The sequence below is a fragment of the Delphinus delphis genome, chromosome 2 (assembly GCF_949987515.2).
Source record: "Delphinus delphis chromosome 2, mDelDel1.2, whole genome shotgun sequence".
NCBI classification, from domain to species: Eukaryota; Metazoa; Chordata; class Mammalia; order Artiodactyla; family Delphinidae; genus Delphinus; species Delphinus delphis.
Genome location: NC_082684.1, coordinates 106,940,765 through 106,962,759, shown reverse-complemented (window position 1 = coordinate 106,962,759; position 21,995 = coordinate 106,940,765). Strand labels below are relative to the sequence as shown.

General features: G+C 53.5%; 2 protein-coding genes and 1 non-coding gene across 10 annotated transcripts in view; 2 read left to right on the top strand and 1 right to left on the bottom strand.

Annotated features, from left to right (window-relative positions):
* FANCI (FA complementation group I) overlaps window positions 1-3,307 on the top strand; it is a 76,396-nt gene extending 73,089 nt beyond the window's left edge. For all 7 annotated transcript variants that reach the window (XM_060005445.1, XM_060005440.1, XM_060005447.1 and 4 more), the window contains 3 exons: window positions 1,758-1,853; window positions 2,107-2,211; window positions 3,176-3,307. In XM_060005445.1, the coding sequence (XP_059861428.1) occupies window positions 1,758-1,853; window positions 2,107-2,211; window positions 3,176-3,238 (264 nt within the window). In that variant the 3' untranslated portion in view covers window positions 3,239-3,307. The remainder of the gene's footprint in view (window positions 1-1,757; window positions 1,854-2,106; window positions 2,212-3,175) is intronic.
* Window positions 3,308-3,461: 154 nt separating this feature from the next.
* On the bottom strand, window positions 3,462-20,850 carry POLG (DNA polymerase gamma, catalytic subunit). Of its 2 annotated transcripts, none has more exons than XM_060005448.1 (23): window positions 20,705-20,850; window positions 19,144-19,926; window positions 16,063-16,258; window positions 14,977-15,141; window positions 14,738-14,884; window positions 14,509-14,588; window positions 13,507-13,689; window positions 13,248-13,402; window positions 12,956-13,082; window positions 11,775-12,011; window positions 10,710-10,830; window positions 10,416-10,502; window positions 10,001-10,213; window positions 9,351-9,511; window positions 8,576-8,629; window positions 8,368-8,485; window positions 7,797-7,932; window positions 7,449-7,695; window positions 5,931-6,053; window positions 5,632-5,800; window positions 5,296-5,504; window positions 4,175-4,335; window positions 3,462-3,600 (listed from the first exon to the last, which is right to left on the bottom strand). In XM_060005448.1, exons 2-23 carry the CDS (start codon window positions 19,764-19,766, stop codon window positions 3,542-3,544), a joined length of 3,771 nt encoding a protein of 1,256 aa, XP_059861431.1. In that variant the 5' UTR covers window positions 19,767-19,926; window positions 20,705-20,850; the 3' UTR covers window positions 3,462-3,541. The 2 variants fall into 2 exon arrangements, with proteins under 2 accessions (XP_059861431.1, XP_059861432.1); XM_060005449.1 differs by having other exon boundaries at window positions 10,001-10,108.
* A 253-nt stretch (window positions 20,851-21,103) lies between these two features.
* On the top strand, window positions 21,104-21,176 carry TRNAR-UCG (transfer RNA arginine (anticodon UCG)). Its single transcript has one exon. It is a non-coding gene; the product is annotated as a tRNA-Arg (tRNA).
* Window positions 21,177-21,995: the final 819 nt, after the last annotated feature.

Sequence of the window (21,995 nt, the reverse complement as noted above, 5' to 3'; positions counted from 1 at the left end):
AGTGGTTACTGATGAACCTTGAAAATATTAAGTGAAAGAAGCCAGTCAGAAAAAGACTACATAATATGAGTCCATTTATATGAAATGTCCAGAAAAGGCAAATCTAAAAAGACAGATTAGTGGTTGCCTAGAACTGGGGAGTGGGGGGAAGGGGGGTGTTGGAGAAACTGGGAAGGTGACTGCTAAAATGGGTGTAGGATTTCGGGGCGGGGGTGAAAATGTTCTAAAATTGATTATGGTGATGGTTATACAACTCTCTGAATACACGAAAACACACCGAACTGTACAATGTAAATGGGTGAATTATATCTCAGTAAAGCTGGGGGGGGAAATGTTTGTGTATGGCTCCTTCTCAGCTCATGGACTTTATGTTCAGATGGAACATCTTTTCCCTCTGAACCAAAAAACATATACTTTATTCAGGAAGTACCGGAAAATCTTGAGCTCTTTCTTTAAAAATAGAAATAGCTTAGGATAACCATTGAGAAGGAACTAGTTTTAGGAAAAGTTAGCGAGTGCAAAACGTGCTCCCTAAAGGATGTGAAAGAGTTGGAGAGGGTGCAGGGAAGTGGGTTCTCTAGTGCACTGCTGGCAAAGGTGAGAATTCAGTACTCTCTTACGGGGGCAGTGTGGCAATAACTGCTCAATTTTAGACCTATACATTCACACACACACACTCTTTACTACAACAATTGCATTTTTAGGATATAGAAATTGTAAAGGCCTATGTACAGAATAGTCCTAGCGATGTTGTAAAGTAAAAGTGAAATACTGGGAAAACTAAGATACCCACTAATAAAGGACTGGCTAAATGGGTTTATAGTACATTTATACTGCAGAATACTATGCAGACATGAAAAAAATACAAATCTAAATGTTCAGATATAGGATTCTCTCCCAAGATAATGTTAAAAAGAAAAAAAAAGATGAAAACAATGTTCTCATTTGTAGTTTCAAAATATATATATAGAAACATGTCTATATACTTAAGAAACATATGGAAGGATCTACAAGTTACAATTCAAGTTGAGGGGAAAGAGATATATTAATACCAGCAATGAAAACTCATATGTAGACTAGAGAGGAAATAGAGGTAGTGTAGAGTGGGCTCATTGTTACAAGAATATCAAGTCAGGCAACCAAGTATCTACAAATGGTCCATCCCTCAGCCAGTTTCTAGATAACAGATATTTAGGAATTATAAATAGGAGGATTCATTGCAATCTCCACTAGCATTTAGGTCCTTTGCTGAGAGTGAACTGTTAAAAAAATCTTAATTACTGGTATATAAGTAAAACTGCATTTGATTGGAAGACTGACTAGCTTTCTTCCAAAGCCATGAGCAGTTCTGCTACAGACAGCTTCAGAGGACTTCAAGAACCCTTGAAGGGACTTCCCTGGTGGCGCAGTGGTTAAGGATCCGCCTGCCAGCACAGTGGACATGGGTTTGAGCCCTGGTCCGGGAAGATCCCACATGCCGTGGAGCAACTAAGCCCGTGTGCCACAATTACTGAGCCTGTGCTCTAGAGCCCATGAGCCACAACTACGGAGGCCTGCATGCTACAACTCCTGAAGCCCGCACGCCTAGAGCCCATGCTCTACAATGGGTAGCCTCCACGATGAGAAGCCCCCGCTTGCCACAACTAGACAAAGCCTGTGTGCAGCAACAAAGACCCAACGCAGCCAAAAATAAATTTATGTAAAAAAACAAAACACCTTGAACCCAAAACTTAGGTCTTCTCTTCTTTGCCCTGTAGGCCAGAGCTCTTCGGGAAACCAAGCCAATCCCTAACCTCATCTTTGCCATTGAACAGTATGAAAAATTTCTCATCCACCTTTCTAAGAGGTCCAAGGTAAACATACTCTGTTTTCTACCAATCCCATTTACCCTGTGAAGGGACCTGGCAAACTGAAGCAACACAACTGCAGTGGGGGAAAAATCTGCAGTTCTTTTCTGTTTCTGATGGCCTGAATCCAAACATTCATGGATTCAAGTGGGTGTGTGCCTTCCTAGAGGAACTGAAGGGTTTGTCAGAGATAGTTTAGGCTGTCCTGGGCAGGACCTATCGGTAGGAAAATGTGCCCATGTTTACAATCCTGTCACAGGTGAACCTGATGCAGCACATAAAGCTCAGCACCTCACGAGACTTCAAGATCAAAGGGAACATCCTGGACATGGTTCTTCAAGAGGATGAGGATGACGATGAAGAGGTCAGTGCCTGCTTCTGACTGAAGTGCAGCAAGCCCTAGCCACCCTTTCTAACTGGGGTTAGCAGCCTGTCTGGGGGCAGCCACGGGTTAGTGGAGGAGCAACCACCACAGAACGGGCCAAAAGGTGGTCAAAGATGAAACAGGCTCCTCAAGAGAGGGGTTGTAAACTTGGAACCATACCCAGTTGCCCAGGCTTGTATACATTTTGGGTAGACATTTCCAGAAAGGGGGTGATGAAAACAAGACCCCTTTCTGTGGGTCTTCCCCTGTGATCTTTTGAACCATTGGAAAATCACGAGCCCAAGCATTCTGGCTCAGAAAGCAGTTTACTTCCTCTTTTATCATGCCCTCATTCGAAGGAGGGCCACTCTATGATCAGCTCAGGTTGTCATGCCAGTTTCTTATCGTCCTTTTGCCCTCTGATAAGACTAAAACGGAGAGGAACAAACCAGTTACAGCAGCACACCGTGAGCCCTATAGCATCTCTGAAGCAGAACTCAATGTTTCCTTACCTCTAGTGCCTAAAATTTCTATCACCTCGGTTTGTCTAACATAAACTGGGAGTTTACATAAAACACCCTGGATTTCTAGCGTCTCAAAAATTTTTAACTTACATTCTTCAGTTTATCACACTCCAAGCCATAATGCACCTGGCCCCATCCACTCCCTTTGCCTATTAGGCATTTGAGTTCAGGGGAGTTATGTAGCATCTTGATGCCCCTTCTCTGTCATCTTGTCCCACGCATGTCCCCAGGTATAACAAAAGCCCAAAAAAAAGAAGTTAGCACCACCTTACTCTACTGTAGAACTCTTCCCTTCTCCAACATAATTACCTCCCAGGAGTGGGAAAGGGGAGAAAGCATGACTAACACAGGCTTTGATGAGAAGATAAAGGATCTTTGTTTTTATTTCCACTGCCTCCGAGCAGGCTTATCACATTTAGAGCGTTACTTCTCTCCCCTAGGGCACTGCATCAGAGCATGAGGGACAGAACAAAGAACCAGCCAAGAAGAAAAGGAAAAAATAAATGAAACGCCTGAGTTAATGTGAACTTTGGGGCTTCTGCTTTCTTTTCACCCAGCAAGCAACAATGCCCCCTTGTCCTACAGCCTGCACCAGTGTTGGCATCTTGGTTCTGAACTAATTGCACCATCAGTTAGAGGCAATCATTCTTGGCAGGTCCTGCTACTGAAAAATGGCTGCCCTTAGGCAAGCCCTTTTGCAAAAAAAGCACAGCTGAAAGCCTGAGTTTAGGAGCCTGCACTGCCCCGATGAAGCTCCACGGGAGCAAATACAGAGCCTCCAGACAGAGCTATGGTCCAGGCTGGCTTCATTTTTCCAGGGAGCCTTTGGTGAGTTCAATTATCTGGTAAATATCCAGTGCTTCACCTGAAAAATAGTGCAAATTGGTTAGGATGCTTCCTCAAGAATTGTTAACTCACAGGTCAGAAGTGAGAAAAGGAACTTAATTAATGTTAACGTCAAAAAGTACAGAAGGGTTCAGAGTAATTGCCAGGAATGGTAATGTTACATTTGGGGAGGATCTGTTTTCTTTTTTGTATAAAATAAGTTTATCTTAGACACATAGAAAATAAGCTTTCTGATTTACTTGTTTGGCACTCAAAGCACAGTTTTTTCACTTAAGAATGTACTTTGACTTTATACAGTAAATCTTCAAACATTTCCGTTGTGGTTGAAGAGGGAAGGGAACAGATGGAAGAAACCAGAGTTTCAAACATTCCTTCATTTACTGTGAACAGCTTTCTAGAAACACATGCCTTTGTGATTTGAGCATCATGCTCACTTTGGAGCCAGGGCACATTATAAACTGAAACAGCCCAGAACACAGCACAAGAAGTAGACTTCTTATCCTCTGGTGCCCCAAGCTTCGTGTTGTCCAAGACCACTTTCTATGCCTAACGTCCTACGAGTGAGTAACGAGGAACAAAGGTGTTGTGCTCACCCTCGGGAATCCCGTATCTCCTTTCCATCCCAGTTGGGTTGGAAGGGGTTTTACAATCCATGGTCACTTCCTTCCTGAGGCACTGGTCGATATCGACTGTACTGAAAAAGGCGACTGACTGGGGCAAGTCATTCAGACCCAGCTTGTAGGCAAACATGCACCTGAAAGAGACCCGACCTCCTCTCACAGTCATGTCCCTGCTGTGAATCCAGGAGAGATGACCTGGTATCCGTAAGGCAGAGCCTCCCCCCAGCCAGCTCTGTTCACTTAGCAAAGAAAGCTGAAGGGCCAGCACTGCCCGCTATCCAGCAGCCGAACACCTCCCGCTGAGACACGTGCAATTATGGACTCAAAACACACCTTTTTTTTTCCAGTTTGGTATACTTTATTGATGTCAAAATTTCAATTATTGGGCCAGAATTTGAATATACGAGGACTTTCATTAGCTCTGTTAAACATAACCCCCCAGGAGATGATTAAGAGGGCAGCGGAGACAGTGTTGAGTATTGTAAAACATTATTTACCCATTAATCAGGATAGATCATGGTTCCCAAACTGGTTCTGGGGCAGATCAACATGAAACTGTAACATCATTAATGTAACCATATAAACTAGGAATTTTACTACAAAAAAACACAACTCAATATATAAAAAAATACGTTTTTAAAATCACATTTGAGTTTCCCCATTAACAGTGTTTTCTGTCAGTATTCAGAATAACAAACTTCTGGCACTTAAGAATTAACATTTACGAATGGAAGAAAATATCTCAGTTTTCTACGGGTTGAGAAAAGCCTCTGTCATGTTGATTTTCAAAACAGAAAGGTGTGTTCTGAGGGGAGCACAATTTGAGAACTACTCTTTGGAACAACTGCCCTGGCTTCTACCTTCTCACTACCTCAGTGATCTAGTCTTGGTATATGACACTTTCAATCCCCCAAAAAATTTTTTCTAAAGGTTGAGGCCAGTCTTTTTTAAGACTACTACAAGTTTTAAAAATCAGAGAGAAAAGTGGGAACATTTATTTCTGGGGGGATGAAAATTCAGATCATGCTCAGCCTGGTCCAAGCCCCACATATCTGGTATATAGTCATGCCAGAGAGGCCACGGGCCTTGCCTACCTGGTCAAGAGGTTGGTGATCTGCAGGGCAAGGGCAGCGCGGTAGCGGTCCTCCTCCCGCACCAGGTAGCGAACCTCATCGTGGATGCTGATGCAGAAGCGCCCATCAATGGCAAACTCCTCAAACAGCCACTTCATGGCCACAAGCATGAGGTGTAAGTAGTCCACAGCGGAGCTCTGCACCACCCAATTCACACGGCTGGTCATAAACTGGGGAGGGAAGGTAGGCACAGGCGAGAAGGGTTAAACCACATACCAGTTCACTAGAGTAGGAGGTAGTACAGGAACCCTGCCCTCCCTGCGACCCTCTCCCCATGTTCCAAGGGTAGTAGGATACCTCCCCCTGGACAGCAGAGGGCTCCAGGGCTCGGGTGATGCGGCAGCCCAGCACCGGGGTACATGGTGTGTCAGACATCGCAATGCTCTCCAGCTTATTGAACATTTCTGACTCTGTGCCCCCCATCCAGGCTCGTTCAGCAACCACCTCCCACTTCTTCCATTGTGATCTGGGGGGCAAGGAACAAAGAAAGGGCAAGCTTTGTCTTTTAGCATCTTAGAGCTAAAAACAAAGCATCCCAGCTTTCTCCAGGCCAGCCCAGACCCACCCTCCATCCTTAACACACAGACAGTTCTCACTTTCTAGAAGCTTCTCTCTGGATCTTGCGTAGATCCTGCAGGGAAACCCAGCCATCCTCGGTCCTGTCCACAGGGAGGTCCAACTCCCTCAGCAGCCACTCGCCCTCATCTGACAGCCGATACCTTGGGGGGGGGGGGGGGGTGTGCAGTGTCACAACTGTCATTCCCACGGGAACACCTCTTCTATGCCAAACCCTGGGCTAGGAGTGTTCAATCCCTTCTCCACTTCCACAACCACCCTGGGGTCGTGCCTTTCCCCTACAAGCTCCACTTCAGAGGGGGAAAAGGCTCAGAGATACTAAGTGACTTTGTAAGATCACACAGCCAGGAAGAGGTAGAGCCTAGACAGGAACCCAGGATTCTGGGGACTACATGAGGGTAGCCCGATAAAGGACATATTCCAACACGAGAACCACTACTGTTATTATTGTCCTAATGCCCTAAACACTGCACTGCCCCATGACCAACAGGTGGCATGTAGCAGTCCAGAAGGCAGCAAGAGCTATCACCCCACATTGGGGGGGAGGGGTGCGGTGCGCATAGAGGGGATAGAACAGGCTACTCCCTGAAAGGGAGAGGACAGAAGACAACCTACAGCCAGGCCCGACTGACCCTTCTCAGTCCCCACTGCCCCAGACTCCCAGCTTCAATGCAACTTCAGACATCACCAGGCTTGTCTCCAGATGGCTCCAGAGCCACGCCACTCACCTGCTCAAAGGTGCACCAGGGTTTCCCCACCACCCCTCAGTCCAGACTCCTCTGTGAGGCCAGCAAAGGTTTCCACAACTAAGGCCCAACCTCTTCTGTCGTCACTGCCTTGCCTCCGCCAGCACACACCGCCCACGGTGCATGCCACCCCCAACCCCATGTCCTCCTCTCACCTCCCTGGACAATACTCGGCTCCCCTTTTCTGCCTTTATGCAGTTACTACTGAACTGTTATCACTTAACTTTTAGTCTTTCCATGAGGAGGTCAGCTAATTAAACGTGGACACCGTATGTTATACCCACGCAAGTTGTAAAGGCACCTCTCCTCCCTCACACTCGATTCAGGAACCCTCCTAGGAGGCTGCTGAGGCCCTGAGCAAACAATAGGTACTATAGGCGGAAGCAAACTGAAGCCTGGGAAGGCTTTCTCCTCTGTCAAAATCAGTTTAAAGTCTCTGGTTTTCCATAGGCCCTCCTGTCAACTTGTCCTACTAAACCGCCTGCTGCACTTGCTCTCACTCTCTGTAGGCACGTGAGTTTGCAACCCCACGTTACTGTTCACTCTGCAAGACCAGAGCTCTGACAGCATAACAAAAGCACAGCTTTAACTCTATGAGAAAAACTGAGCATTAAGCAAGCAGATGTCACAACCCAAGGACAAACCACCCTAGAACTAGGTCACAGGGGTCTGGAGGAAGAGGGGCCAGGTGAGGACTCACGTAATGGGAAGAGGTAGAAAAGAATGGGGCGGTAAAGGTAGTAAAGCAAGCCTGAGGCCCTGGGGTAACGTGGATGGGAGAGGCACCCTCACCTGCGGAGGCCCTTGGTGACCGCATACATCTGTCGGGCCTTCTCAGCTGCCTCCTGCCGCGTGAGCCGGTGGTTGAACTGCATTAGCAGGCGCTCAGCGAAAGGCTGCCCGGCCCCGTAGATGCGGCCATAGTTGAAGACCTTGGCGTGCTCACGGCTGATGCCCACTGTGGCAGCTGTCTTACTGTGTAGATCGGTGCCCCTGCTCTTCCTGCCCTGCAGTGTCATCCACCCAAAGGCTGTGCAGCCTGGGGGGCGAGGCAGGAGTGAGAAAACAGGCTTCAGAAATAATCCTCCTGGCGAGGCATCAGGCTGCCACCGCTTTGCTCCGGCCCCGGCTCCTGCTCACCATGCATGCCGGCAAAGTGGGCGTCTCCAAGCACAGCTGCAATCCACAGCTCCTGTGAGTCCACATCAGCACCCACGAGGATGTAGCCGGGTGGGGCCTGCACCATGGCCTTCAACTCACTGCCTACTCGGTCAGGCTGCAGGAAGAGTGAGGTCAGCCCCGACCTAGATACCCCAGTAGACTCCTCCCACCCATCCCTGGAGCCTGACTAGACGGGAGAATGCTGGAGCCCTTCCTGAGGGGATGGTTTTAAGGAATGCCAGCCAGCAGTGCCCCAAACTCCACAGTTCCAGGTAAAGAATCCCTGCTCCGTGCCTGGCTCTATACCCAGCCCCATCTAGACTCCACAATAGCTGTGCCTAGCATGCCTTGTCAATGTCCAGCCAGGAGCAGGTGCCCAGAACATATTTGCTGAAAAGCTGGATGAGTTGTGAAGCTAGATTTGAACTTGAGTCCTGCCTGACCCAGATCTTAGGTTCCTTTTCATGCTCCTCAGCAAAGTCCCTCTGCAACCCAGCTTCTAGACACACAGGAGAGAAAGGGCAGGACCAGAGGTCCAGAGGACACATACCCGGGCATTGCTGGCAGTGAGCCATGTGGGCTCTACAGCCCGTCGAGTGATGGTGCCAGCGGTCACAACCTGGGGCAGGATGGCCCCATAGCGGCCTTCCTCATCATAGTGTGGGTGCCTGGGGGGAGAACATGAGGCTCAGCAGCTTGCTTGGGTCCTAGGACCCGCCCCCGTTTTCCCGTTCCCACAACCACTTGCCAGGACATACCTGGTCACAGCACGGGGCAGAGCTGACCTGGGCAGCCACACCACCATCTGGGAGCTATGGGGACAGACGGGTTGCTCAGCACAGCCATAGGGAGCACACACTCCATCCCCCATCACAACACGGCCCTCATTTGCCCAGCTTTGGGGGTTGCTGTGCCCCCTCCTTGCCCAGCCTCAACCCTTTTCCCACTGACTTGACAGGTTGGGCCTAGCATCTACCGTCTAGGAGCATAAGCCACCGGGAACTAGCTAGGCATCTGACGCAGCTTCGGCCCCCGTCCTGGAGTATCCATGAGGCACCCAGCACCAGCCCTGCCACCACTGCCTTTTCCAGGCTCAGGGCAGACTTTACCAACCCATCACAGCACGCTTCTCACAAGAGTGTGCCGCTGGCAGCCACAAACCCCTCAGAACTAGCCTTCGACCCATTTGCCATTCCCAGCCTACAGGACCCACTCCCAGCCCCCAACAGAACTTACAGGCTACTAGCCCTCCATGGAAGGTGCCACAGAGCTGGGAGGGGCCGCGAAGGTCCTACAGTACCACTCTTTTTACATAACAGGGAAACTGCAGCTGGAGAGGGAACGAGCCTTGTCCACGGTCCCATGGCACCAGGACCACAAGCAGCCAGGCCTCTAGACCAGGCTGTCCCTCCACTGCAGCACAGGCTGTCAGGGGCCCCTGGGTGGAAGGCAGGGGAAGGGATCCCAAGACTGCAGTAACCCAGCCAGAGGCATGGACAGACAGCATGTCTCTGCCCTCCCACAGTGACCCACCTGATACGTTTATGGGCATTCCTCCAAAAAGAAATCATTTTGTTGATTTCCAAGGCACGGGGCCCACTGGCACCTCCTGGGCCAGCCTGCAGGGTGCCGTCCTCCATCTTGGGCAGGAAGTCTTTGGCAAAGGGGCTGCCCACATTGCAGCTGTTACCATCCTGAAGCGAGCAAAGGGAAGCAGGGGCTGGAGGCACATGGCAGACCCCTAGCTGGGGAACTGATGCCCTGTGTGCCTGGGCTCTGCCCAGCACTGAGCCCACAACCTCAAGCAGAGCGGTCTGGGGCAAATTCCTGACTGCAGCGCACGCGCACACACACACACACACACACACACACACACACACCTAGCTCCCCTCACACACACCTAGCTCCCCTCACAGTAACAGCCATCAGTCAACAGATCCTATCATGTACCAGATGTGGCACAGACACCTGACATGCCCTGTGTCATTTAATTCCACCACCATGCCCCTCACCACCCAATTTTCAGAAGGAAGACAAAGCCTCAGAGAGATGACAGCATTTGTCTGAGATCATACTCTGCGCCACTACTACCAGCATTCCTGCAAAAAGGGAGTCTCCCTGTTTGAGTCACTCTGGAGGCCTACTGTGCACCCTGAGCACAGCGAGGACACCAGGACACACACCTTGTGAGGCAGCTTGAAGAACCAGCAGCCGGGGATATCCACATCATTGTAGGGTCCGTTGCCATGGTGATAAGCTGGCTGGCTGGCTTTTGGGCCACCAGCAGCAGTCTGTGGGGGCCACACACCTAGATCAGGCCCTGCTCCAGCACCTGCATTCAGCGAGGGCCATGGGGTAGGGGGTGGGAAAAGGGCCTGAAATGGCAAGCAGGTAAGCTGGGAAATGACAGGATGGCTATGAGGTCTCAGGCTTCCTCCTTGGCCTCCAAGTATGGGGCCACCCAAAGGCAGGGCAGCCATCTCCCAGCTCCCCAAGATCCTGGGAATTCTCTGGGGGGAAAGAGCTACTTGGGCACAAGAGGAGGGCCCTGCCACCCAACACCCACCCAGACAACCCCTGAGCAGGTGCCCAGCTCACCAGAGCTGGGGGTTGACCTGGAACTGCCACTCGCAAGTTCTCCATCCTGGCCTCGGCCTCCACTTCTAAGCAGCCCATTTCTTCCACCTGGATGGGCCCAGGTACCAAGGAAGTGAAGCAGAGGGCTGGCTTGACCCAAATCCACCACCCCTCCCTGCAACACGCAGACAGCCCAGGACAGCCTGAGGTGGACAACTGAGCGCATCCAGCACCCCGCCTCCACCCAAAAGGCCACCCCTTCCTTGAGGGAACAGAGCCCCCTCCCCAGAGCTCAGGCTCAGAGCCCGCCCTCACCGTCTGCCACATGGTGCTGCTGTCGGTGAGCAGGAACTCCTCAGCCAGGTCTGCCTCCTGCGGCTCCAGCTGCTGCTTCCCCTGTTCAAGACAGTGCTTCCTGTACAGGGACTCGATGGCTCTGCGCAGAGAACAGCAGCAGCAGCCTCTGGTTACCGGGTGCCCCCTCCGGGCCAGGCAGCTCGCTGGGGGCCTTCCGCGATTCCCTCCGTTTAGCCTCAGAATCAGCTCTGGGGCGGAAGTGGACAGCACTTCCCCTGGTTCATAGACAGGGAGTGACAAATTGAAAATGACGGCACAATGGTGGCAGGCTGGGTTTCGAGGCCTGGGCTGACTCAAATCTAAGCGCTTCTCCCCAGAGCCACCACCTCCCCAGGAAAAGGTCTGGGAGCCCAGCAGTGGGAAGTCAGGGCTGGGCCCTGCCCCAGGCTGGCTCCTGCCCGCTCATCCATCCTTCAGCTGCAAAGGGGCAGACTGATCCCTGCCCCTCTGTCCTAAGGCCCCACGGGTGGTTCAGGCTGCCCCGCAGAGCCAGGACTCTCAATTCTGGGCCACTTCAAGTGCTATGGCTTCTCCCCAACACCTGCCTGTCAAAAGCTCAAGGGTTTGTGAGCTCAGACAAGAAACTGACTTCCCTAGGGCCTTTGTTTTGCCAACTCTAAAATGAAGATAACCGCGGGACTGCCTGGGAGACAAACAAGGGAAGCACTGTAAAACGTTTATTAACACAGAATATAATCAGTGCTCAATAAATTACACTCAAAAATGAGGGACAAAGCTCATCCCCCGTCACTTCCAACAGCCCTCCCTCTGCACACTCCTGTGAGGGCAGCTGGGCTGCCGGGCCCAGGAGCAGGGCCTCAGTCCCACCCACTCCAAGCACCACACCCTCAGCCCCACAGGGCTCTGAGGTCCAGACACAAAAGGCAGCCACCAAACAAAGAACTAGAACCCAGACTCTCAGACCCGAGCTCTTTCCACTAGCCTGAGCTGGGTTTGGTCTCTCTAGCCAAGGGGCAGGGGTGCCTAGCCTCCAGCCCCTTCCTCCCTGAGCCAGAGCCTTACGTGTAGGGGCAGGCCACCCCAGCCGACGTTAGGCCGCTGCCTGGTGGCACCTTAGCCAGGTTGTCCCGCCGCCCGGGCACCAGGTATCCCCAGCCATGCCGCTCCGAGTAGTGCAGAGGGAAGCCGTCCCAGGTCAGCGCCATGAGTTTAGGTGTGACGCGCATCTGGAGACTGAGGAGACTGGGGCCTGGGGTCCACGCAGGGTCATCTAGCCGGGGACAGAGCTTCCGATACCACCTATGCCCCGCCAGAAGAGAGCAGTGTCATGGTAGTCGGGGGAGGACAGTGTGTGACGGCAAGGGCCCCACCCACTCTCCAAGACCCCAAGGCTTTCTGGTGACCTCGGCCTACAGTCACCATCCCTTCCCTCTGGGATACAGCCAGGACCCCCACGGAGTCCCCTAGAATAATTCGAATATCCCAGAAGGAAAGATCCTATGTCAGCCCCCCTGTACTACTCAGAAGTCAGGACCCACATGCATAACCTAGGGCTGGACTCCTTCCCCAGTCCATTTCATGCAGGGAGCAAGTAGATCTGCCCTCCCACCACTGCTCTAGAGGCACACCAGAGCCTTCAGAGCTCCATCCCTCACGTGCTGTTCACCGGAGCCAACACAAGGGTGAGGCAAGTGAGGCACTCAGGGCACAAAATTTAAGGCGGCCTCATCTCAGGCAAATAAAAAGTTGGTACTCTGCTGTTCACCCTGGCTGCCCCTATTTTCTCATCTCTGCCACTCTATGGGGTGTGAATGAAGGGTCACCTCCCCAAGGAAGCCTTCCTTGATTTCCCCAAGCAGAGTCAGGCACTGCCTCAACACTGATGACTCTTCTGTCTCATCATGGATATAAAGTCCAGCTGCGCTGGTTGGTCTGCACAACTGGCTCCTCCCAGGGAGAAGCTACTAGAAAGAAGGAGTTATGTTCCTATTTGTACTCTCAGAGGCTACTATGAGGTCCAGCACACAGCAGGTGCTTAGTGCACTTGTACCGCTTAAGTCCAGTGACCCAGGAGTCAGAGCAAACTAGTGAGCAGGACTGGAAGACGGCAGGAACAGATGGCAGCAGGTTAGTAAGGGCCCATATGCACACCACCCCCTGTGCTGGGGCCCAGAATAGAGGTGTCCCAGGGTGGAGGGAGGGGTAAGGATGGCCGCTGGACATGTTAGGGAGACAGGGCTTACCCTGGGTGCCCAGGAAGGTGCTGGGGCCGCTTAGGCAGGAGCTCTGTGGTCCCCCTGAGCTGCTCCAAGCAGGCGCGGGCCATGACATCTCGCTGAAACTCCTCCTCCTCACTGGGGGGGCCAGGGTCTGCACAGGGTCGGGGAGGACAATCAGGACCAGAGGAGGGTCTCTCACAAAGGCCTGCCCAGCCTACTCATGTCCAGAAGGCCGGAGCAACCCCTTCCAAGGGACACCCCGGTCAGGACCTTCCCAGGGTCCATCCCTGCTCCACCTCCCGCCCATGTTCCCCACCTTCCTGATCCTTGGGATCCCCAGAAGCCTTGGGCCCCTCGACAGGCAACTTGCTGGCTGCGGCCGGCTCCTTCGTCTTCACCTTCTTTGCCTTCTTCTGCTTAAATTCCTGCAGGTCCCACTCTAGGTCCCAGAGCCAGGGATCTTCTTTGTACCTGCACAGCCAGTCCACCAGGGCAGGGCTAAGGCCAAGCCGAAGGCCAGCCCTCCCACCTGCCCATCCCCTGCAGGGGGATCCAGCCACCCAAGGCCTGGCTACCTCTCTCCTGAGAGCAGCTGGCAGGCATCGTTGGCCAGGTCCATCAGTGACTTCTTCATCTCCCACTGGAGCTCCTCGTAGGTGCTCTGTGCCTCCGCCAGGTAACGCTCCCAGTTCTGGTTGACGGGCAGGTAGGAGACACCCATCTCCAACATGCCAGCCAGAGTCACCGGGTGGGGACACCTTGAGGACAAACACCAGGGCTGCCATAAATGACCACAGGAGGCAAGGCTTTGGCCCAATCCCTGGGCCAGCCTGGCGATCCTCAACCCAACCACCCACGTCAGAGAGACAGGGGTTGAAACCCCAGCTCTACCGTCTCCCAGCCATGAGACCCTGGCTAAGTCACTTCATCTCTCTGAGCCTAAGTTCCTTCATCTATAAAATGGGAATAATATCATCCCATCCTCAGGGGTAATGGGGGGAATGACAGATCACAAAAATGAAAATGGCTGCCATTTGCTGAGTAATGACTAAGCGCCAAGCACTGTGCTACAACCCCCCACACACAAAAGATCATACAAGAACCTCACAACTGTAGTCAAGTATATTTGTGTATGTTTCACAGATAAGAACATTGAGGCTCAGGGAAACCAAGTAACTTGCCCAAGGTCAAATGAGTTGGATAGGATAATTAAGATTAGAACCAGGTCTGGCTGACGCTTATGACTCTGACCACATCATAAATCTGACTCACTAGCAAACATAACCAAGACGGATGTGAAGTCCTTGGGTCAGGATCCGGGTTCAGAGACGGTGCTTAGCAAACCAGGGCCACGCACATGAAACAAGCACAGCCTCAGCGCCCCCCTCCAGGGCCTCTGTAGAAACCCCAGAGTCCAAGGCCCAGGTGGCCACCATTGGACAGAGTGGCTCCATGCTCTCAGCCCAGAAAGGCTAAGGCCCCCAGCCTGAGAAAGGCCCAGCACCACCTGGTTACGGTGGGCCCGGGTACCAGGAACCCACTGACCCCCATGGGTTCCCAGAGGGGCTCTCCCTCACCTCTCCAAGAAGAGCGGTAGCTGCTGCTGGAAAACCTCATAGGTGGCCCACACGTCCTGGGCACAGTACTGCATCAGGTCCTGGCACAGGCGACAGGAAGGCGCTGGGTGGGCAGCCATCCCACTACCACCACCGGGCCTCTCAGGGTCAGGTCTGGCAGCTACACTCCCCAGGGTCACTAGGGGTCTGCCACAGCCCATGTCCCCAGAGCCCCTCTCCACCACCATACCTGGAAGTTCTCACGGATGTCCTTCATGCTACCCTTGACAAACAGCTCGCGGGGCTCCTTCTCTAAGCGAGGCCCCCCCACGTAGAGGCTGTGCACGTCTGCTAGATTATTGACACTGCTGATGTCCAGCCAGTCCCAGGATGAGATCTGGAGGCCAGAGCAAGGGACACGGCAGATCAGCTCAGTCTCAAGCCAGACAGGCCGGCCGGGGAGGGGGGCCTCCCACAGTGTGCTCTCACCGCTGGGCCGTTGGCTTTGCTCTGGGATTTCTGGCCTCGCTGTGTGGGGTGCCGGGCCTTGCGCTTGCCCTGCTTCGCTGCCATCCACAGACTGCGCTGGAAGCTGCTTAGCCCTGAGATGGCCATGTGCATGCTCATGGTGTCCAGGAAGCGCATGTGGGAGCCCTGAGGAGGAGAGGCTGCAGCTGAGGGGCCAGCCTACCCCTGCTTCGGCACTTCAGCCCACCAGCCCCACCTCAGCCTCCCCTCCCAGCCCACAGCCTCCCAGCGCTAAAGAGTGTCTTCATGCTTGCTCACGCTTGTCCCTCCACCTGTGAGGGGCCTGCCTTCTCAAACCCTAGCCACGCTTGAAAGCGCAGGCCTGGTTGAATCCCAATACACAGGCCTTCCCAGCATCCAGCAACAGCTCCAGGGGCACCTTGGGAACAGAGTGGCCAAAACGAGGCCTTCCAAGCTATCAGGCTCGGCCCCCAGCCCTGCCGCTCAGAAGCTCTGTGGCCCTGGGCAAGTCAACAAGGCTGTCTGAGCCTCAGCACACTCAGCTAGAGGCTAAGGCTACTCTCACCTGCCCTGCCTTTCTCCTAGGGCACTTTTCACAGAATTAAGAATTGCCACAACTATGGTTCTGAGTGTTTGATGTGTGCACTGTTCAAACCCTCTCAACAATCCTATGACGTAGCTTCCGCCATCTCCCTCTTTTTACAAATAAGGAAACTGAGGCTCGGTTTCCTTAGTTGTAAAAGGGATGTTAAGAGGCTCGAGCTGCTCACCAGTGGCCAAGGCAGGATGGGAGCCCAGGCCGTGGGGCCCACAGCCTCCAAAGACCCACGCTAAGCTCTAAAATGCCGCACAGAGATAAGGGCCATTAGTACCCTTTGACAACTCAGGTCTTGTGCCAGGCAGACCCTAGGGACAGAACAGCTGGGTACAGGGACCACGGGCAGGGCTGGTCAACAGGAGGCCCTGTAGCTTCTACAAAGGTGATGGAGGCACTGGCCAGGAAAAGCAATGCCTTCCCTAGCCACTGAGAGCAGGGCTCTTAGCCCACCCGGTGCCAGAGGCTACATTTGGCCCCATGAACCATACCTGGATCAGGTACTGCTCCCTGATATGGGCCCGGTCGAAGCACACGTTGTGCCCCACCACTAACTGCTCCTGCCAGTCTCGCTGGGTGGGGCCGCCGGCACTGGCAGGGACCTCCAGGGGAATGAGGTCAGCCGGCGACAGCTGGCTGGTCCAAGAGTAACGCTCTTCCACCAGCCGCCGGCTGCACCAGGAATACCTGAGGGAGGTGAGAGGCAGGCAGGTTCAGCACGGAGGCATTCAAGTTCCACCCCACAATCCCCACTGCACACCTACCACCACATGCCAGGCCCTACGCTAGCAGCTGGGGGTACAAGGGAGACCACGGGGTGCTCCTAGAGCTAGAGGTCGGGCGGGGTGCTGCCCGGGTATGTGTTGGGAGTGCGGAGGAGTTACAAAAGCTTTACTTTTCAACCTCCACAGAGAGAAAGGGAGCTAAGTGCCACAGTCCCGGGGGTCCCAGATGGGCATTCAGCCCGGGCCATCAAGGTGTTTGTTACGCCCAGGGCTCACCAAGTCTGTGCTTGGCTCTGAGGTGTCTTAATGACCGTTATCAACCCCTCACGTTGATAAGCACAAAATGGCTAATGTTCAAAGTGCTAGTAAAGAAAAGAGACAATTATAATAAAACCCAAAGTGGAATTTTTTTTTTTAATTCAAAGTGGCAAAAAAAAAAAAAAAGACAAATGCTGCACACGTGTACAGGATGAATCATCTGACGGCTGGAAAGATTCTGAAGGACAAAGAGCGAAACACGCACCTTGTAGAAGGTGCTGTGTCTCTGAACAACCACCCTCAGTGAGAGACCAGGGAAAGTGCCAGAATGGAGGAAATGTATGCACATGTGCTAGGAAATATGTGCTAGGGTTGGGGTGGGAGGGGCAGGGGATGAGTGCTGCCTGCTGGGGGCCGGACACTGATTCAGGAAAAGGCTCAAGTTTGCTCAAGATCCACAAGACTAAGTGTGGGGAAATGGCTGCTGAGCAAAAGCCTTTTGTGAACCGCAGATTACACCAAAGGGTCAAGGCCACTCAGCATCACAGTGAGTGACGAGGCCACATGTGTGGCCACCACAGCTGCGAACAAGCTGCCCGTTTCCCTTACGGCGGGGAGGAGGGGTTATCTGCCGCAACAGATAAAACAAACATAAAACTAGTTTCTTTGGGGGAAGGGGTTACCAGCAAAAAGAGGTTCCTAGTGTTAAACCTGGTAAAATCTAACTCACACTCCAAATGATGGGAAAACGCTCAGGGACTCAAGTTGAAACCTCCTCCCCTTTCAATTCAACATGTCAAAGCCCTCAAACAAACACAACACAGAAGAAAAGGCTGAAGGATGTCAAATATTTGAGGCTGTGGTGATGACAGGGACTTTAGTTGCAATAAAAAGCCAGACTGGTGTCAAGATCCGGGTCTGCAGCTGTACGTGAGAACCATCTTTTTAAATTTATTTGTGATAAAAAAAGAAGAACGCCAAAATGCAAACACCTCTGGCAAATTTAAGATGAGTCAGGACCAACGCCGTTAACACTACACTTTTCCTGTGAATCTTAGATCGGTGTTGACAGCCTGTGTAATGTCCCTCTGGTCTGATGACCAAAGCCCTTACCAGCAGCCTTCGGGAAGCTGCCCTCTGGGCCATCCAAGGCTTTTCCCTCCCACTGGAAACTGCGGGCTGCTCAGGAACCTGATGTTACACAGCCACGCGGCAGGGATGTGCCCAGGTTAAAAGTGGACTGCCGTCAGGGTCCCGTCTGGCACCTCCCACCCCCCGCCATAGTCAGGCTCCCAGAAGGAAGGCCCCAGCATGAGTCCAGTCCTCAGCAATGACTTCTGCCGCCAGGCAAACTGCACAGTGCCCCCAGTACCACCGGCAAAAATGGAATGAGAATGAGAGGAGGATGGGAAGGACAGGGAGAGAAAGAGATGAAAAATTAGGAGAGGAAGAAGGAGGAAAAGAAAAGGGGGACTTCAGGGAAATTGGCCAAGAATGACCAAAGATCAAAAAAACAAGTCCTTCTTATCACTGGTTTCCTAATTTCCTTTCAGCCACCATAGTCTACTTTACTTTCTCAAATGATGGACAGCATTCCCTCTATTTTGACCATCAAGTTACACAGTAAGCACTGAGATTCTCATCTTAACTGGAACTACATCAATGAGGAATCATCTAGTTTTGCTCTTTTCAGCCGTTAATGCCTACCTTATCTATTTAGCCATGCTTTCACCATTTTCAACTGCATATTTAACATTTCGCAGCTTTCTTTACAAAGATGTAGCTTCCAATAGGAATAAAGAAACTGCCAACTTTTTTGCTGGCCATGCCTGAAAGCATTAAGGTTGTAAATAGTATTTTAATCCTGGAATGAAGAATAAAAAAGGGGAGAAAAGTACTGCCATCATTGTTTGAAAAAGAAACTTGGGTAGCACTTAGAAAGTTATTTAAAAAGAAAAGAGAGATTGAATATACCTTTTGGGGACAAAAATGCCTGCAAGCCTGCTTGGAAGGCTGGGGGAAGGAAGCAGTTTCTCAGCTGGGGGTGGTCACGGGTTGGGTGGGGGCAGTTTCCCGAGGGGAGTGGGTATTTGGAAACACTGAAATGGGTCGGGGCGGCGAGGATTTGGTCTGGCATTTAAGGGAGCAGCTGGGGATGCTGAGTGTCCTATACTGCCTGGGCCATTCCCGCAAAAGGTAGGTTTCTCCTGCCCAAAATTACCAATAACATCCCCAAATGGAAACACTGTTCAAATGTCTTGGACTAACTTCTCAGGAAGCTACTAGGGCAAGTGGGAAGGCACCAAATCAAGGTGATCTCAAGTGGTCTCCCAGTCAGTCTCAAGTTCAACACACGTGATTCTCTGCACAGCCCCTATCACCACGTGACATTTGCTTGGGTGTTGTTTACTACCCATACCTTCCTACCAGAAAGTAAGGTCTGTAAATGCTGGGGTCAAAGCTTGTTTTAGTTCACCGAGTCCACAGTCCCTGGAAATCCACCCACCAAACACATAGTGGGAGCTCACCAAACCATTAAGCTGGGCCCCCCACATGTGCTCAAGTCCCCTGACCCCTGCCCGTACTCACCAGGCCGAGGGGGATATGGCCACCGCCAATGTGGGGCAAGTTCCCTCTGCCAAGCAGACCTCCACGTCGAACACCAGGGCCCGCTCCTCGGGGATGGCCACGGGTTCGGCCTCCCCCGCGGGGCCGTACCGGGTCCAGCCCTCCGCCCAGGCCCAGCTCGGGGGCCGGGGGGCCAGCTGGGCCTGCAATAACAAGTTGGCCGCCTCCAGGTAGGGCAGGCTCTGCTTCTGGGCCAGGAGGCGGAAGTGCTGGTCCAGGCTGCCCCCGTAGAGGGGCGGCAGGCGCAGCTCCACGTCGGGCAAGGGCGCGGCCGGCTGCCCCCAGAGCCCGTGCTTCTGCAGGTGCTCGACGCTGCGGCGCACCGCGGCCTCGCCGGGCATCTCCCCGCCGTGCCCGAAGATTTGCTCGTGAAGCCCTCTCGAGAGCATCTGGATGTGCAATGGGTTGTGCCGCAGCTGCCCGCCCTCCGAGGACGGCACTGGCCGCGGCGGCGGCGACGGCTGCGGCTGCCCGTCGCTGGGGACGGGGCCGGAGGCGGAGCTGGAGACCCAACGCCCCGGAGCTGGAACCGGCCCTGGCCCGACGGTGGCGCCGGCCACCTTCCTCCAGAGCAGGCGGCTCATGGTTGGTGCAGGGAGCCCCCCGCTGGGAGTCAGCACACCTGGCTTTGGGCTCCAGCTTGGCAGCTTCTACTGGCTGAGAGACGTGGAGAGAGACACGTCCTGTCTCTGTTTTCCTGTCAGTGAAATGGTTCTGACCATGCCTGCCTTCCACCCACAAATCCTAAAGAAGACAGATGATATACAGTGTTACTAATGACACACGTAACATGTGTGATATTAACAGCCATCATTCCTTAAGCATCTTCTGCGGCCCAGGCAGAGTGCCAGGCGCCTTTAGGTACATTTTCTCAGTGAATCATCAAACAACCTTGGGAAATAGCAATACCCCTCCTGAGGAAAACTGAGGTTCACGTAAGTTCATCAGGGAAGGTGAGAGACGTGGTTAAGAGGGCAAACTCTGAATAGGAGGACGCGGGTTTGAATGCTGGCTCTGGCTCTTACGAGACGTGTGACCTTGGGCAAGCTCCTTAGGCCCCAATTTCCTACTCTGTAAAATGGGGTTACGGATTCTACCTGTCATACAGGGCTGCTGTTTGGGTGACACAGGGCAAACACGCCGCGCGGCCCGGCCCTCGGCAAGTCCTCGGCAAATGGTGGCTGCCTTCATCGCAACCGCCGCAGCCCGAGGGCCTAGCGCCTTTAGGAGACAGCGCCCGGATTCGAACCCGTCAGGTGGGCCGCCGTCCCGCGGGGCCCCGACCGACGCCTGAGCCTGGGCCCAGCAGGCCGAGGGCGCCCTGCAGGGGGCGTCGGCAGCGGCCCCCGCGCTCCCGGCCGCCCGCCCGCCCGACCGCTAGCCTGAGCCCGGCGGCCGCGCCGCGGTGCGCCCTGGGACCAGCCTCCGCCCAGCTCAGGGCCTCGCTCCCTGACTGGAGAGGGAGGGGCCGCGCCGCCGCTCAGGGACCCGGCCTCCCCTCAACGGCGAACCCGCCGGAAACCTCAGTCCGCCCGGTGCTTCCTGGTCTGCGGCTCCCGACCCCAGGCCGGCGACGCGGCGTCTCCCTCCGCGCGGCCTATGCAGCCTCGGGGTGGCGTGTGGCCTGCACCGAAGCAGTCCGCCTCGCTGGCAGCCGCAACTTCCCGTCTGCGCCCCGCTCACTCCCGCCGCTACCCGAGAGGCAAGAGGGAGACTCCCAGCGCGACCAATAGGAGAGCCAAAAGTGGACCGGTCCGCCCGCGGGGTGGGGAGGAAGGACTTCCGGGTGGGCCTTCCCTGAAGAACTCTGGGAACCAAGGTCCAACCTCCCCTGTTCAAGAAGCAGATGGATTCGTCCTGGGCAAGCCGGTGGGCGGTAATAATACTTTTTAGATTGTCTAAAGACGATCAACTGTCGAGCGGCCGCGTGGCCTAATGGATAAGGCGTCTGACTTCGGATCAGAAGATTGCAGGTTCGAGTCCTGCCGCGGTCGTAGGGGTCATTTACAATTTTTGCCTTATTCCTTCTTGGTAATTAAATACCGGGACAGTACGAAACGCTGTCGCCGATTACCACCTCACGTGGAAGTCTGGGAACACCAAGATCTGCCGAAGTAACTACCACCACACTCCACACCCAGTATGACCCACTGAAATTGCTCCCTTAGTTGCCCTGGGGGCGGGAGTAGTGGTATTTTTCTAAAATGTACCTTCCGGGCTCATACCCCCACGCTGGTAGAGTGGGGGGGGGGGCATCCTACGCGGAAACCCCGATTTTAAATCAACTGATAAGTGGGAATAACAGAGATTCACGTTTGAGGGGAACACCCTCCCTCTCTTCATCCTGGGCAATTCTGATGGGTAAAAATACTGCCTTTCGTTGAACCCGAATCTGCCACCGGTAGATTAAGCCCTCGCCCCGGCGCGTCCGGCTCCCCCGCGCCCGAGGAGCTACCAGAGGTTGCCTTCCAGTCTTTGCGGGCTCCTATCTCTGCATCCACCTCCTGTTGCTCCAGGTGCCTCTGATAAACTGCAAAGCGCCGCAGAATAAGGCCCACGTGGATAACGAGAGCCTGGGAGTTGGATGCTGGAGACCCAGGAAAGCAAGGATCAGAGAGATTTGAAACAGACCTGAGGACACACAGCTGACTAGGGACAAAACTCAGGCCTCACAAAAAGTGGACGCCCACCTCCCAGGCCGTGCGTGTGCCAGGACACCGTGAACTGACTTGAAAAACCGACTTCGGTATTTTTCAGGGGTGTGGTTTGGGGATACCCAGGGAAACACACTCCTCCGCCTGTCCTGCGGACTG